This window comes from Epinephelus fuscoguttatus, linkage group LG19 (genome assembly GCF_011397635.1).
Source record: "Epinephelus fuscoguttatus linkage group LG19, E.fuscoguttatus.final_Chr_v1".
NCBI classification, from domain to species: domain Eukaryota; kingdom Metazoa; phylum Chordata; class Actinopteri; order Perciformes; family Serranidae; genus Epinephelus; species Epinephelus fuscoguttatus.
The window spans coordinates 32,366,224-32,380,515 of NC_064770.1; the positions used below are offsets into that span (position 1 = coordinate 32,366,224).

Genomic DNA, 14,292 nt, shown 5'->3' on the forward strand with positions numbered 1-14,292 from the left:
TGAGGGGTGAATCAGCTGGATGTTAAATATTCATCAACGTCTCTGGGGTTTCTCTGAGTGGCCCATTCATTCTGTCCGCCCCAGGAAGTCTCTGCTGGGAGGACATTACTTTGTTTCCTCCGACTGAGACACCCAGAGGCGATGTGAGCGCGGTGCAGCCCTGCTGTATAAAAGCAGCCAGCTGCAGCTGGAGTAACAGAAGACATGCTTGTGCAATGTTGCAGCGAGGCTGCTCGTTGTGAGAGGAGAGAGTTTCTACATAGTGTCAGTTGAAGAATGAGGAAACGCTTCAGGTGAATACGTGGAACTACGCAGCAAAGTATCAAGAACAACTTGGATTATTTTACTTTAAGTTGCTTCAGTTATGAGTTACTGTCAGGATCAGAGTGGTCCTGATCATCTCCATGGATTTATCTTTACAAAGGTAGGTTAAATGTCTTTCATGTGAAGAGCAAATGGCATGCCCCGAGGCTATCATTACAAATTTAATGTTTTTTAAATGTTGACTTTTAAAATACTCACATTTTACAGCAACAGTTACAGTTACATTTCAACACTGATGGGGGGGGATGCATATGAAACAGGAGGGTCCGGGGGTCCTCTGTCAGAAATCTTTTAGCACTTAATTTCCATTTTTGCATTCAAGTGATTTTTTTTTTTTTTTGCACCAATTTGTGACTTTAATGAAACAATTTATACTGTAAATGTCTTTAATTTTGTCAAATAAAATACCTCTGCTGCTTTTATTAGGGGGCACAAATACACGTGTTTTAAATATTTAGGGGAACCTGTCCCCTGTGTCCCCCCCAAATCTACGCCTATGACAGAAAAAGGAATTAAATGCTGTCATATAGATGACAGAAATGTGATTGCTAAAAGGTAAAAGCTCTTTTAAACTGTATAAAGAGGTAATGTCTGGCTGTTGGCGTTATGTCTGCATCATTATGTGCTTTTTGTGTGTGTTTTTATCGTGTTTAAAACAGTATATTAATAACTTTTATAGTGAGCATAGAGCAAAACTTTTAACCAAAGAAACAACATGTTCCAAATAATTAACACCATAAAAGTAAAAATAGAGATTTGAATTAAAAGTAAAGAAAATAAAAGTCCAATAAAAATCATGTTTGGGTAAAGAAAGAGCCGAATGAAGGAAAACACCACATACAAAGAGTAGAAACGCATGAAACAGTAAAAAATCACTTTGAAAGCCACTTATCGTTATCTGTATGTAAATAAATATAAAAACGTTCCCATCATCTTGCATGTCTGCATGGAGCTGCACGCAGTGTGGCTTTAAAGATTTTTAATGCGGTGACAGTGTCATTACTGCTGCTGCACAGTAACAGCAGGTTTGCAGGAATGTGTTTTCAGTGTCAAGAAAAACTGTCCGAACTTGTTCAGATTTTCAGTGAAGACTCACCTACAGAGCAACGTCAGGCCCTTCATAGCTGAGCTCTCAGGGAGGGCTGGCAGCTAATTTGTAATGTTTAAAAGTTGAGTCACTTTGCCCCGAGGCAGTAATTATAATATATTTTGGGGAGTGAGAACAAAAATACTTTACTGTCTCTTCATTTAAGTGCTTTTTAATGTCTTAAGAAGTCGAAAACTAGAATGTAGTAAGTGTTATGTAAGATATGAAAATGTCATAAAAAGAGTGTGTACATGTTTCCCGTTCAACTCTAAATCAAATGCTGGTTCCCTAAAATCCATGGACTCCATCTATCTGTCATGTTTCAACAAGATAGAAAGATAGATAGATAGATAGCACATCTTCTAAAAATAGTTGTGTTCCCTGATACAGTTATTCTGTGTTCATTGCCTGTATGGCATACAGAATGAAAGGACTTGTTATATGTTCCAGCTGGTTCTTGGGATCCTAAATCGATGCCCAGGAGGGAGCAGCTCTCACTCTTGAGTGTAATGGGTGTGTGGCAGCGGCAATTATATTTTTAAATGAATCACCTTCCCTGCAGTGTTGACAATCTTGGAGAGCTTGTTTTGGCTCTTTGCACTCACGTTGCTGCACTATGCTGTAACGATAAACAATAACATGCTGTCAACCAGGCTTCTGTATGCTATTTTTAACTGTTAAAGGGATAGTTTAAAAAATTTTGAAGTGGGGTTCTATGGGGTGCTTATCCATAGACAGCATATTACAAACAGTAGATGTCAGTCAGCATGCCCCCAGCTGGGAGAAGCAGGCTGGAGTCTGACATACAAGCTAAACAATGTAGTGCTGTGGACAGGGGCATTGTAGCCACCTAAAAAAAATCAATATCACTTTAAGTGTACGCTATATTTAGAATATTTTCACAGCTTTACCTTAATGTCAGTCAGTGATTTCTAACTGGAAAAGAGAGGTTGTTGTATCACTCTCTTCAAAGCCAGACTCCATGAGAAAAACAGTGATTTAACATAGCTGAACAGCAGGAGCTGCTGGTCTACCACTGCCTTGATCAGTTATTTTGTTTGTGTTATTGTGTGACTTTGGCATTTAAAAGGGTTGGTTTGGATTCCCCAAAGTCACACAAAAACACAAATTAAATAACTGTTTGAGGCAGCAGTAGACCAGCAGCTCCTGTGTTCAGCGAGCTAAAATGTCTGTTTTTGTCAATAGACTCTGGTGACTTTTACAAGAACATAGAAGAGGAAGCCATTAATAGCGTCCTTGTTGGAACTGGCTGTCTGAAGGAAAGTTAAAGCGCTGAAAATACACTCTGGTTTTTTTAAGGTGGCTAAAATGTGTTTTGTTGCTGGCCCCCAACCACTGCAGTACATTACTTAGCTTATGTGTCGGACTCCAGCCTGCTTCTCCAAACCGGGGGCGTGCCAGCTGACATCTACTGGAGGTAATACACTAACTATGGATAAGTACCTCATACAACCCCACTTAAAAAAATCTTAACTATCCCTTTAAGTTTTAAAATTTCTCCCCACTTGGAGGGTTGGGTCACAGAAAGCATTGCTTCAAATGGTCCCTCCAGTGTTAAATAGGTGATTTGCCCTGAGGAGCTTTGCTTGCCTGTAGAGACAACAATAAGGACATACTTTATTTGAAGTTACCCCCATTGTGATGTTGGGATAATATTTGTAAAGCTGTATGAAAGATATTAGGATGGCATCAAAGGGAAAGGATGTTTAACTTTCAGCACGCTGACTCAGCCTTGTTTTTCTTTTCAGTGTCTTCTCCACAGGAAGAACATCAGCTTCAGAGCCCAGCGGTGATGTTGGCCATGCAGCACTGCAACTCCTCAGGCATTATCGCCCCCTCTCCCCTCACTAACCACACCACCATGGTGCAGGAGCCTGAGGTGGAGCTCGTTGCACATAATGTCACCCGTCCACTGAGCAATCCCACAGCTGCGGGCCTCACCATGACTCTGGGGATCCTGTTCAATGTGGTGGCCCTCATCATTCTCGCCAAGGCGTACAACCGCTTCCGGCGGCGGTCAAAGGCCACTTTTCTGCTCTTCGCCAGCTCCTTGGTGGCAACTGATCTGGTTGGACATGTTATCGCTGGAGCCCTCGTACTAAATAAATACTCAGTAGGCACTGGGTCCACAGCTGATGCCGTCTCCAGCTTTCAGGGTGATCCTGCGGATCCGGATGCGTCTTGTCTGTTTCTGGGAGGCTGCATGGTGTTCTTCGGCCTGTGCCCTCTCTTCCTGGGCTGTGCCATGGCTATTGAGCGCTGCTTGGGCGTCACCAGGCCTTTGCTGCACGCTCGTCTGGTGACCACAGCACGGACGAAGATGGCACTGGCCCTGATCTGGCTGCTGGCCTTATGTGTGGCCCTTCTGCCCTTTTTCAGCCTGGGCGCCTACACACGGCAGTACCCGGGGACGTGGTGCTTTATTAAAGTGATGGAGGGCACCAAAGCAACAGATCTTGCCTTCGTGATGCTGTTCTCTGGACTGGCTTTGAGCTCTCTGTCCTTGGCCTTTGTGTGCAACACCATCAGTGGGATCACGCTGGTGAAAGCGCGGCTAAAGAAAAGGTCGTGCTCCCAGCGCTGCTCAGCCAGGTCCCATGACACTGAGATGGTAGTCCAGCTGGTTGGCATCATGGTGACCTCCTGCATCTGCTGGAGCCCTCTGCTGGTGAGTGTCAGCTAAAGCACTTCACAGACATTTAATCACATCTTCAAAAGGCATGTTTTTATATGACTACATGTCATTCTGATTTCTCAAATCACAGATCAGTGTTGCAGGGGAAGATAGAAAGTTTACGTTTTAGAAAATTACAAACAGCTTTTTCTGTGATTCAGTTTTTATTGTGTTTTTAGGCACAACACAAGAAGAAAATACTATATGAGATTTCGATTAATAGGATCTCAAATCACCACAACTTTTTTTAAACAAGGTATTTTTACCTACCCATCAACCCAGAAGCAAACAGCGAAAGCCAGACCAGCCAAAGGAAATGTAATAGACAATAAATAAATAAATAAATAAATAAATAAATAAATAAAAATGTGTATAGAAATAAAAAAAATATTTTAAAAAAAAAAAAGGGAATTTTAAAGGGTGAAATAGTAGAAGAAAATATTTTTTTTATTATTTATTATTTTATATTTTCAAAAACATTTTGGAATTTTTTTTAAAAATAATATAGAGGCGCTTCTAATACTACAAAAAGATACACGATGAGAAATACCACAGTGATGTAATAAACAAATCTTGAGCAACATGTAAACATCCCTCCCGCAGCAATGGTAAAATGCATGATGTAATATAGAAGCATATGCTGAGGGAACAATGTCCACACAATGAACAGTCAGTCATATATCCATTTAACCCCCTCGGAACCAGAGCGTCCAAAGTGTAAATCCAAAAACCAAGAATTCATATCACCTCCATGACAATGCTGTTTGACAGTCTCAATGCCACAGTATCTGACAATATTTGGACAGGCTCTGAGACCCAACTGATGCAGTTTCATAACTTCATAAACACAGACCGAGGCGACAATGCTAACCACTGCACCACCGTGCCGCCCTAGGTGCCAGGCGGTAGATGTGTTACGCACATTTTAGTTGTCGAAATGTTAAAACATTTCTCATCTGGTATTCTCATCTAGGATTTCTTTAGATCTACAACACTGTTATATAAAAATTTAAATGTAAAGCTGAGCCACCGGAGAAACACAAGTATGACACTGAATGTATTACACTGTGTGGACCTTGGACTAATGACTGCGGAGAAAACTCTGCACACTCCCCCTGAAATGCAAAACTGTGATAATATGTTCAAACTATTTCATTCCTGCTTTATGTGAGTAAGATTCATGATTGCTCGAGTCAGATGAAGTGAGTCATTGATTGTTACAGTGTGTCCACCATCAGTTATGTGACTAACACTCTGCAGCTGCTAGTAACTGAGCTTTGGCAGATATTTACAGATGAAATTCCACACCAAAGGATGGAGTGATAAGCAGACACTTCAACGTTGTATACTTGGAGGGATTTTTGACCATTTTTAGCAAGTCTTGAGTGTGGAAAAATGCTTAAATTTAGCATCAAATCAGTGTCACAAAGTTGGGGTTTTTGTATTAGCACAGCGTTCATATCCCTTTAGCTTGGACACATCCCTGGCAAACTGAGTAAAGATGACACACATCTTCTAAAGATCTTTGCTGGTAGCAAGTAAAACGGCCATTACAAAATACTGGCTCCAGAAAATCTGCCCCACTGCTCGCCTCTTTGTTATCACTGTTTAACACTTACATCTTCTGGAACAGATGACCTACTCCAGGGGTGTCAAATGTACAGCCAAAAGGGTCCAATCCGGCCCACTCAATGCCTAGGCTAAGAGGTGCAAGGTTTCAGGAGCAGTGAGAATCTGCTTCATGTAAAATGCTGCTTCAGGGATAAAAACTGTGGAGAAAATAATGTGTTTATTTAGCCAATGAGAGATTTCACGTGATCTCTTTCATTTACTGAAGTAAAAAATGTTTACAAAAAAAGTATTACAAAAAAGACTAGAAAAACTTTAAGCACCGTATTTCAAAGTAATCTTCAGTCCCCAGCTTTCAGATGATGTATACAACCTTTGTGGCGTGTGCTGTTAATGTGCTATCTCCCTTTAAAGATCCTCTGTCTCCCCTTAAAAAAGATTTGGTCAGTGGTGGGTTTCAGAGGGTTAAACATTTAACTGATTAAGGACTGTGGGGCACCAAGTAGTTCACCTGGTAGAACGTGAACCCCATTTAAACCTTACATTTAAATTAACTGTTTTGTTATTAGTTTCTTTTAGATTTAACACACATTCAACAAGGGGAAATCAGATACGAGACACAAGACAAAACAATGCAAAACAAATAGAAATCAAAAAGATGGGGGAAATGCAGTGACATTAATGATTTATATGTTACATCCTTAACCACTGAGGCCTTTTGCTGCATGTCATCCTCTCTCTCTCTCTCTCTCTCTCTCTCTCTCTCTCTCTCTCTCTCTCTCTCACACACACACACACACACACACACACACACACACACACACACACACACACAACTTTCATGTTACTTTCATGTTACTATCCAACAAATCCACACAAAAAGAAAAACCCCATAATAATCAGGTCTGTCACGCTCATAATTGCACCATTACACAGTGAAGTATAACTGGAAGGACTAAAAATGGACAGCTCACTTTTCACCTTAGAAATCTGTTGAAAACAGCAGGAAACAGGAAACATGATGTTATTATAATTCACATTAATGAGCACAGAGATCATGATAATTAAATAGCACTAAACTAAAATTAGGTGTGAACATATTATTTATATTCCTGTCACATCTATGGTATTATTATTTTGTTCGTTTGATCATGGCGTGAGGTGGGAGTCATGTAACTATTGTAATATTATATTACATATATATAATATCGACACGTAGCCCAACTGCTGTAAGAGACTATAATTCTAACAAATAAAGAGTATAAAAAATAAGGAATTAATAAAAATAATAATAAAAGATATAGGTGTGAAAAAGATTTTAGTTTACTGAAATAAAAATAAAATAAAAAACAAACAAAAAAAACAATCTAAACAGACGTTTTAGTCTTTGTCATTTCGTCACTTTGGTCAAATTCGTCACAACAAACGTGAGGAGGATTGGTACATATCTTTATCATGATTATGAGTTAACTGCCTTCACAAAGTGATGTGTTTGTATCGTACCTATTTTGAACTTTTTAAATCTTACCCCTGACAAATACCTCCCATATTATTAAAAAAAAAAACTAAAACTAAACAAAGTAAAAATGAGACAAACCCACTCTGAAAACTAAATGAAACTAAACTTAAACTAAACATTGTTAAACAACAACAAAAAATAACTAAAACAAGCAAACCCACTCTGAAAAATTATTTGAAACTTAACTGAATTTAAAAAGAATAAGAATTAAAATGAAAATAAAGGTAAAAAATAAAATAAAATAAAAAAGCCCACTATTGATTTATTGATCGTGTATTTGTGTATTCGGTATTTTATTGTTGAAGCTGTTTAATGGAGCTATATGGTGTTTACATGAAATATTCAAACTAATATTTACTTCTCCATCCTAGAAAATGTAAATATTTGACATGCCTTGTGCATCATTTTATACATATTTCCCAAAATGTCAGACTGATACGTTTGGTATCTTTGGATCACCACCAAATTTAAAATAAAGTTCTGTGGGTTTGAGCAAACCACTGGTATGTTACAGCTTAAAAAGCTGCTGGAAAAACATCCTGTGTTTGGTATCTCTGAGATCTCCTAATGTGAAATAAAGTTCTGTGGGTTTGAGCGATGTTAGGCTGCACTGTGTGAGGGTGAAAGGGTCAAACAATAGCTGCTATGTGTTTCCACACATGTCTGATCTCAAGTTTAAAAGATGTTACAAGATGAGTCTTGTTTAATTTTTTTCTTTTTTTTTCTTTCAGGTCTTTGGACTGATATCAGCCACGCGCTCCTACAGTGGCTTCCTGGACACTGAGAGAGACACTTATAGGCGCCTGATGATGACAGGAGTCAGGATGGCGACCTGTAACCAGATCCTGGACCCGTGGGTCTACATCCTGCTGCGGCGCGCCATCCTCAGGAAGATCTACCGCATCACAAAAAGACAGGCCAGTTTCAAGGGGAGCATGTTCCGCTCGGTTCGCTGGGACCTCAGCTCCTTCCAGAACTCAGAGAAAAGCAGTGTTAATAAGATTTAAATGGACTACTGCAGGAAGAAAGGGGACGCGTCATCTATCACGTTTAAGGGCTGTTTCTTCCCAGCGGGATCAACACAGAGCCCAGCAGTCCATCATCTGGATCCAAATTAAGTGTTTAAAGGTCTCAATGAAAAGAGATGACTCTCTTGGCTGCTGGGAATGAGAGCCACCCTGGTTCATGAGTATGAAGGTTATGTGTCAGGATCCAAAGGGGTTACAAAATGGAGCATGTTCCATGTTTGAATTATCACTGACCAGCTAATGACAACTACAGTATGAGCCAGTGTTAAAAGCCCCAACACGTATATAAATAGTGTTTATCAGAGTGGAACATGGCCCATATATGTCCAGGACATGTTTGCATGGCGGTCTGTCCTCTGTGAGAGCAGATGTAAATAAAATGTTTTGTTAGTTGGAGTATAATGTGTTAACTTTTGCTGAAGTGAAGACTGTATCCAGTCTTAAAGGGTAACTTTGATATTTTTCAACCTGGACCCTGTTTTCTGACATTTATGTGTCTAAGTGATTAATTTGAACAACAGTTCTTTTAAATGATCCAGTATTTAGCGAGAGCGCTGCAGCCAGCAGTGGCGAAACAGGCTGCAATGTGACCATTCAAGCATGTTCACACCTTTGATTTACGTCCACTAGAAGTGCTTGTTTTTGTCACTGACAGGCTCAGATTGTTGTTATAAGTGTCTGACAACATTTGGAAAGGATCCCTACAGAGACAGACTTCTTTGTTAAAGAGAAATATCATTTTTGTTTACTCAGAAACAGCCCCAAAATTGCTGCCATCAAACCCACCAGACTCCAAAAAAAACAAATAGTACTTTTATCATTATGAAACACACTTCACTCAAAGTCGACAGAAACAACGTAAAACTCACAAAAAAGATCTTGCTTGATCTTTCCACAGTTCAAACAATCACCAACCAACTTACTGGTTGAAATCAACCCTTAAATCACCTAGTTAGATGTAAAAACAGCCCCTGACATCGCCATCGCCAAACCCACCAGACTCCATTTAAATAAACAGCAATTTTATCATCGTAAAACACACTTGACTCAAAGTCGACAGAAACAACGTAAAACTCACAAACTATTTGTTTCGTCTTCCCACTGTCCAAACAACCATTAACCAACTTACTGGTTAAAATAAACACCCAGTAAAATCACCCAGTTAGTTGTAAAAACAGCTCAGACATTGCCAACAACAAACCAACCAGACTCCATTTAAAAAAACAGTGTTTATAGCTTGTATAGAGTGATTGCCCCAGTATGTGTGAACTTTAAAGTGACCGGGTGAAGTAAGAGTTTATTTAAACCAAACCACAGTTGGTGATTGTTGTGACAGTGAAAAGAGGAACCATGACGACTTTTGTGAGATTTATTTTGCCTCCTTCGACATTGAACGAAGTGTGTTTTACAATTATAAAATTATTATTTATTTAAATGGAGACCGGTGGGGTTAGCGATAGCAATTTCGGAGCTGTTTCTAGTAAAACAAAAAGATAAACCGTTATTTAATCAGGTAAGTCACATTGAGATCAAGCACTTTAATTGGACATAAATCGATGGTGCCAAATACCCAGAGTGGTTCCATTGCAGCCTGTTTGACTGCTGCTGCTACAAAATTTCTCTCAACATGGGACCAGTTTCAAACATTGTTGTTCCGATTACTCACTAAAACACAACGTGTGTAAAAACGAATCCAGGTTGAAAAATCCCAAAGTTTGTCCTTTAAAGCAAACATCTCAACCCAAAGGTTTCGTTCATTTAATTTTCCGACACAGTGTAAAAGTCCATGACTTGTATAAATGCTCACATAAGAGAGCCAAAGAAAAGGCTGTGCTTTTACCTCAGCTTGAAGATGTGAAAAACACCATGTGTGTGTGTGTGTCCAGTGCTGTGGCATGAATGTGAATGTGTGTCTGTTATTGTGTGTTTGTAAATGTATCTGCAGTATTTTCCCCCCATGTGTGTCTGGGGACTGAAGTGAAGCTACATGTTGCTAAAGCTAATTGAATGTAATATTGTTATCAAAAGGGAATGTAAGATTTGGTAATAAATGGTTACCTGTTAGTGGTTTGTCTTATTCTGGTTTGTAATTGGTGTAATATTTTAATGTAATGTTTCCTGTATTCAACTGTATTGTGACTGAGGAATAAGGCGAGGCACTTTCATGTCTCATCTGTTAGCAGCTGGTTAGCTTAGCACAAGGACCGGAAACGGGGAAACGAAGCCTTAAAAGGCTGCATTTGAAGACCGATTGTGCCACATCGACATGACCAAGGCTGTCCCATTTTGAAGGCTCCTTCAAATGCGGCAGAGAAATGTAGTTTTCGTTCCCAGAATTTGGAGGATGCAACGGATGAATCCTTCGTGGCCCAGCCTATCCCAAGATGCATTGCTCGCCGGTGCTGATTATATATTAAGTTAAGTTAACTGACTAGCTAACGGTTAACTCTTGTTAACATTACTATTCACTAAAAGCACACTGCTTGAATAATCTTAATTTAATTAGCAACATCAGCCTGAAATATATCTAACAGTGGTGTCTCTGGTGGTGAATCATCTCCTCAAGTATTAAATAAGATATATATATATACATGTATTAGCAATCTCTGGGGCCATGATTTAGGGCTAACGGACTTACTAGCTTACTCTGTCTTTCATCAAGCAATGCATTAATTTTGCAGCTATTATTATCGGAATCACCTCAGTCTGGATTTTACCTAGCACAAGATAACTCTGTCATTAATTTGCTTAATACATTGGCAATGATCGCCAGTGGCACCGAAGTTACTTGCAACCCAATCACTAGAAAAAAATGTTGGCATTGTACGTTTCTGCAAACCATGGGTACGTTATATTTGTACGTTATTATGTAGTCAATACATTAAAACCTTATATTTTCCAGCAACACTGTGGTTGGTTTAGGCACAAAAACCACTTAGTTATGGTTAAGAAAAGATTACCACTTTTTGTGGAAATATCCTGGCAGGAAACACAGAAACAGGTTGTGAAAAAACACAGATGCTTGTCGCTTAAAAAGTTGCTGGAAAAACAGCAGCAGTTTGCTAAAACACACTCGGTTTTGTTGTTTGTTGGTCTCAAACAGTGGTCTGCAGCTTGGCAGACGTTTCACGTAGGTGTCACTCCATCCACCATCCCCTGCACCTCCAAATGAAGAAGGCAGCTTGGCATGTTGATATGATACATATGAAATGTACAACTATGACAGAGTTGTGGTTTGCAGAAACATACAATCACAGCATTTTCTTCTGGTGGCTAGGCTGGAATTTAGTAAAAGAGAAAAGCAGATCAGAGTTTCATCTGTATGAGTACAGTACAGGCCAAAAGTTTGGACACACCTTCTCATTCAATGCGTTTTCTTTATTTTCATGACTATTTACATTGTAGATTCTCACTGAAGGCATCAAAACTATGAATGAACACATGTGGAGTTATGTACTTAACAAAAAAAGGTGAAATAACTGAAAACATGTTTTATATTCTAGTTTCTTCAAAATAGCCACCATTTGCTCTGATTACTGCTTTGCACACTCTTGGCATTCTCTCCATGAGCTTCAAGAGGTAGTCACCTGAAATGGTTTCCACTTCACAGGTGTGCCTTATCAGGGTTAATGAGTGGAATTTCTTGCTTTATCAATGGGGTTGGGACCATCAGTTGTGTTGTGCAGAAGTCAGGTTAATACACAGCCGACAGCCCTATTGGACAACTGTTAAAATTCATATTATGGCAAGAACCAATCAGCTAACTAAAGAAAAACGAGTGGCCATCATTACTTTAAGAAATGAAGGTCAGTCAGTCCGGAAAATTGCAAAAACTTTAAATGTGTTCCCAAGTGGAGTCGCAAAAACCATCAAGCGCTACAACGAAACTGGCACACATGAGGACCGACCCAGGAAAGGAAGACCAAGAGTCACCTCTGCTTCTGAGGATAAGTTCATCCGAGTCACCAGCCTCAGAAATCGCAAGTTAACAGCAGCTCAGATCAGAGACCAGATGAATGCCACACAGAGTTCTAGCAGCAGACCCATCTCTAGAACAACTGTTAAGAGGAGACGCGCGAATCAGGCCTTCATGGTCAAATAGCTGCTAGGAAACCACTGCTAAGGAGAGGCAACAAGCAGAAGAGATTTGTTTGGGCCAAGAAACACAAGGAATGGACATTAGACCAGTGGAAATCTGTGCTTTGGTCTGATGAGTCCAAATTTGAGATCTTTGGTTTCAACCGCCGTGTCTTTGTGAGACGCAGAAAAGGTGAACGGATGGATTCCACATGCCTGGTTCCCACTGTGAAGCATGGAGGAGGAGGTGTGATGGTGTGGGGTGTTTTGCTGGTGACACTGTTGGGGATTTATTCAAAATTGAAGGCACACTGAACCAGCATGGCTACCACAGCATCCTGCAGCGACATGCCATCCCATCCGGTTTGCGTTTAGTTGGACGATCATTTATTTTTCAACAGGACAATGACCCCAAACACACCTCCAGGCTGTGTAAGGGCTATTTGACCAAGAAGGAGAGTGATGGAGTGCTGCGGCAGATGACCTGGCCTCCACAGTCACCGGACCTGAACCCAATCGAGATGGTTTGGGGTGAGCTGGACCGCAGAGTGAAGGCAAAGGGGCCAACAAGTGCTAAACACCTCTGGGAACTCCTTCAAGACTGTTGGAAAACCATTTCAGGTGACTACCTCTTGAAGCTCATGGAGAGAATGCCAAGAGTGTGCAAAGCAGTAATCAGAGCAAAGGGTGGCTATTTTGAAGAAACTAGAATATAAAACATGTTTTCAGTTATTTCACCTTTTTTTGTTAAGTACATAACTCCACATGTGTTCATTCATAGTTTTGATGCCTTCAGTGAGAATCTACAATGTAAATAGTCATGAAAATAAAGAAAACGCATTGAATGAGAAGGTGTGTCCAAACTTTTGGCCTGTACTGTATGTTAATTAGAAATAGAAGAGGACCAAGTATTGATCTTTGTGGAACTCCGCACGTCATGTTAATCTACTTGAAAGATTATCAATACAGATAAAAATAATTCCTGTCTTGCAAGTTAGACCTGGTGTGGATGAAAATGGTGGGCGGGAAATTATTGAAACATACAATATATTTGCTAATCACCAAAGAAGTTGCCCCAGTATGTGTGAACTGCATTTTTTTGTTCCAGGATCTGCAATTGCTTCAGTGAAACACCACTTAATTATGAGTCAACATAGAAAATTAACTGATATCTCACTAGGTAATTAATCTTTATTTGTTTCAAGTTATGCAGATATAAATTACTTTATTGCAGCTTCCTAAAAAAGAAAACAACAGATCTGACATGCCGTCATATTATGCCCTCAGCTTCTGGATCAGGATAAGACAACCAAATCACCAGAAAAAATATTAGCACGCTTCTGTAAACCCCAAATGTTACATTTGCACATTATTATGTAGCAAATAAATTGAAACGTAATGTTTCAGTAATACTGTGGTTAATGAGTGGTTATGTTTAGGCACAAAAACCACTTAGTTATCGTTAGGAAAAATAATGTTTATCGGTGGCACAATCCCGGCAGTCAAAGCAGCGATGTCTCAGTAAAAAATAAACACTTTTCGTGACACTATCCCCTCTGGAAAAACAGCACCAGGTCACTACAAAACACTAATTTTTGGAGTCTAAAAGCTGCTGGAAACATAGCAATGACTTTCTAAAACCCAACTGATTTTGTTGTTTGTTTTTCTTAATTGGCAACTGTCTCACCTAGGTGACACACCATCCACCATCACCTCTACCACCCACTGAAAAAGTCACTTTACTTTAGAAACACTGATATAATACATATGAAATATACAAATGTAACATATTTGTAGTTTGCAGAAATGTACAATGCAAACATTTTCTTCTGGCAACTGGGCTTGATAATAATGTGAATCTTTTCTACTCTCAAGACCAGATGCACTCCAGCTTTGTAATCAAGCCAGTGAGGTGTTACTGTTCACGGAATAAATGAATGTCTAATTAAAGCATTGTTGAATTTTTGTCAAAAGTTGAGATTCCATCCACAGT

At 39.6% G+C, this 14,292-nt stretch overlaps 1 protein-coding gene across 1 annotated transcript; it reads left to right on the forward strand.

Moving 5' to 3' along the window:
• The first annotated feature begins 213 nt into the window (after window positions 1–213).
• LOC125880178 (prostaglandin E2 receptor EP1 subtype-like) lies at window positions 214–10,286 on the forward strand. Its single transcript, XM_049562491.1, has 3 exons — window positions 214–424; window positions 3,181–4,100; window positions 7,926–10,286. Exons 2-3 carry the CDS (start codon window positions 3,225–3,227, stop codon window positions 8,199–8,201), a joined length of 1,152 nt encoding a protein of 383 aa, XP_049418448.1. The 5' UTR covers window positions 214–424; window positions 3,181–3,224; the 3' UTR covers window positions 8,202–10,286.
• The last annotated feature ends 4,006 nt before the right edge of the window (window positions 10,287–14,292 follow it).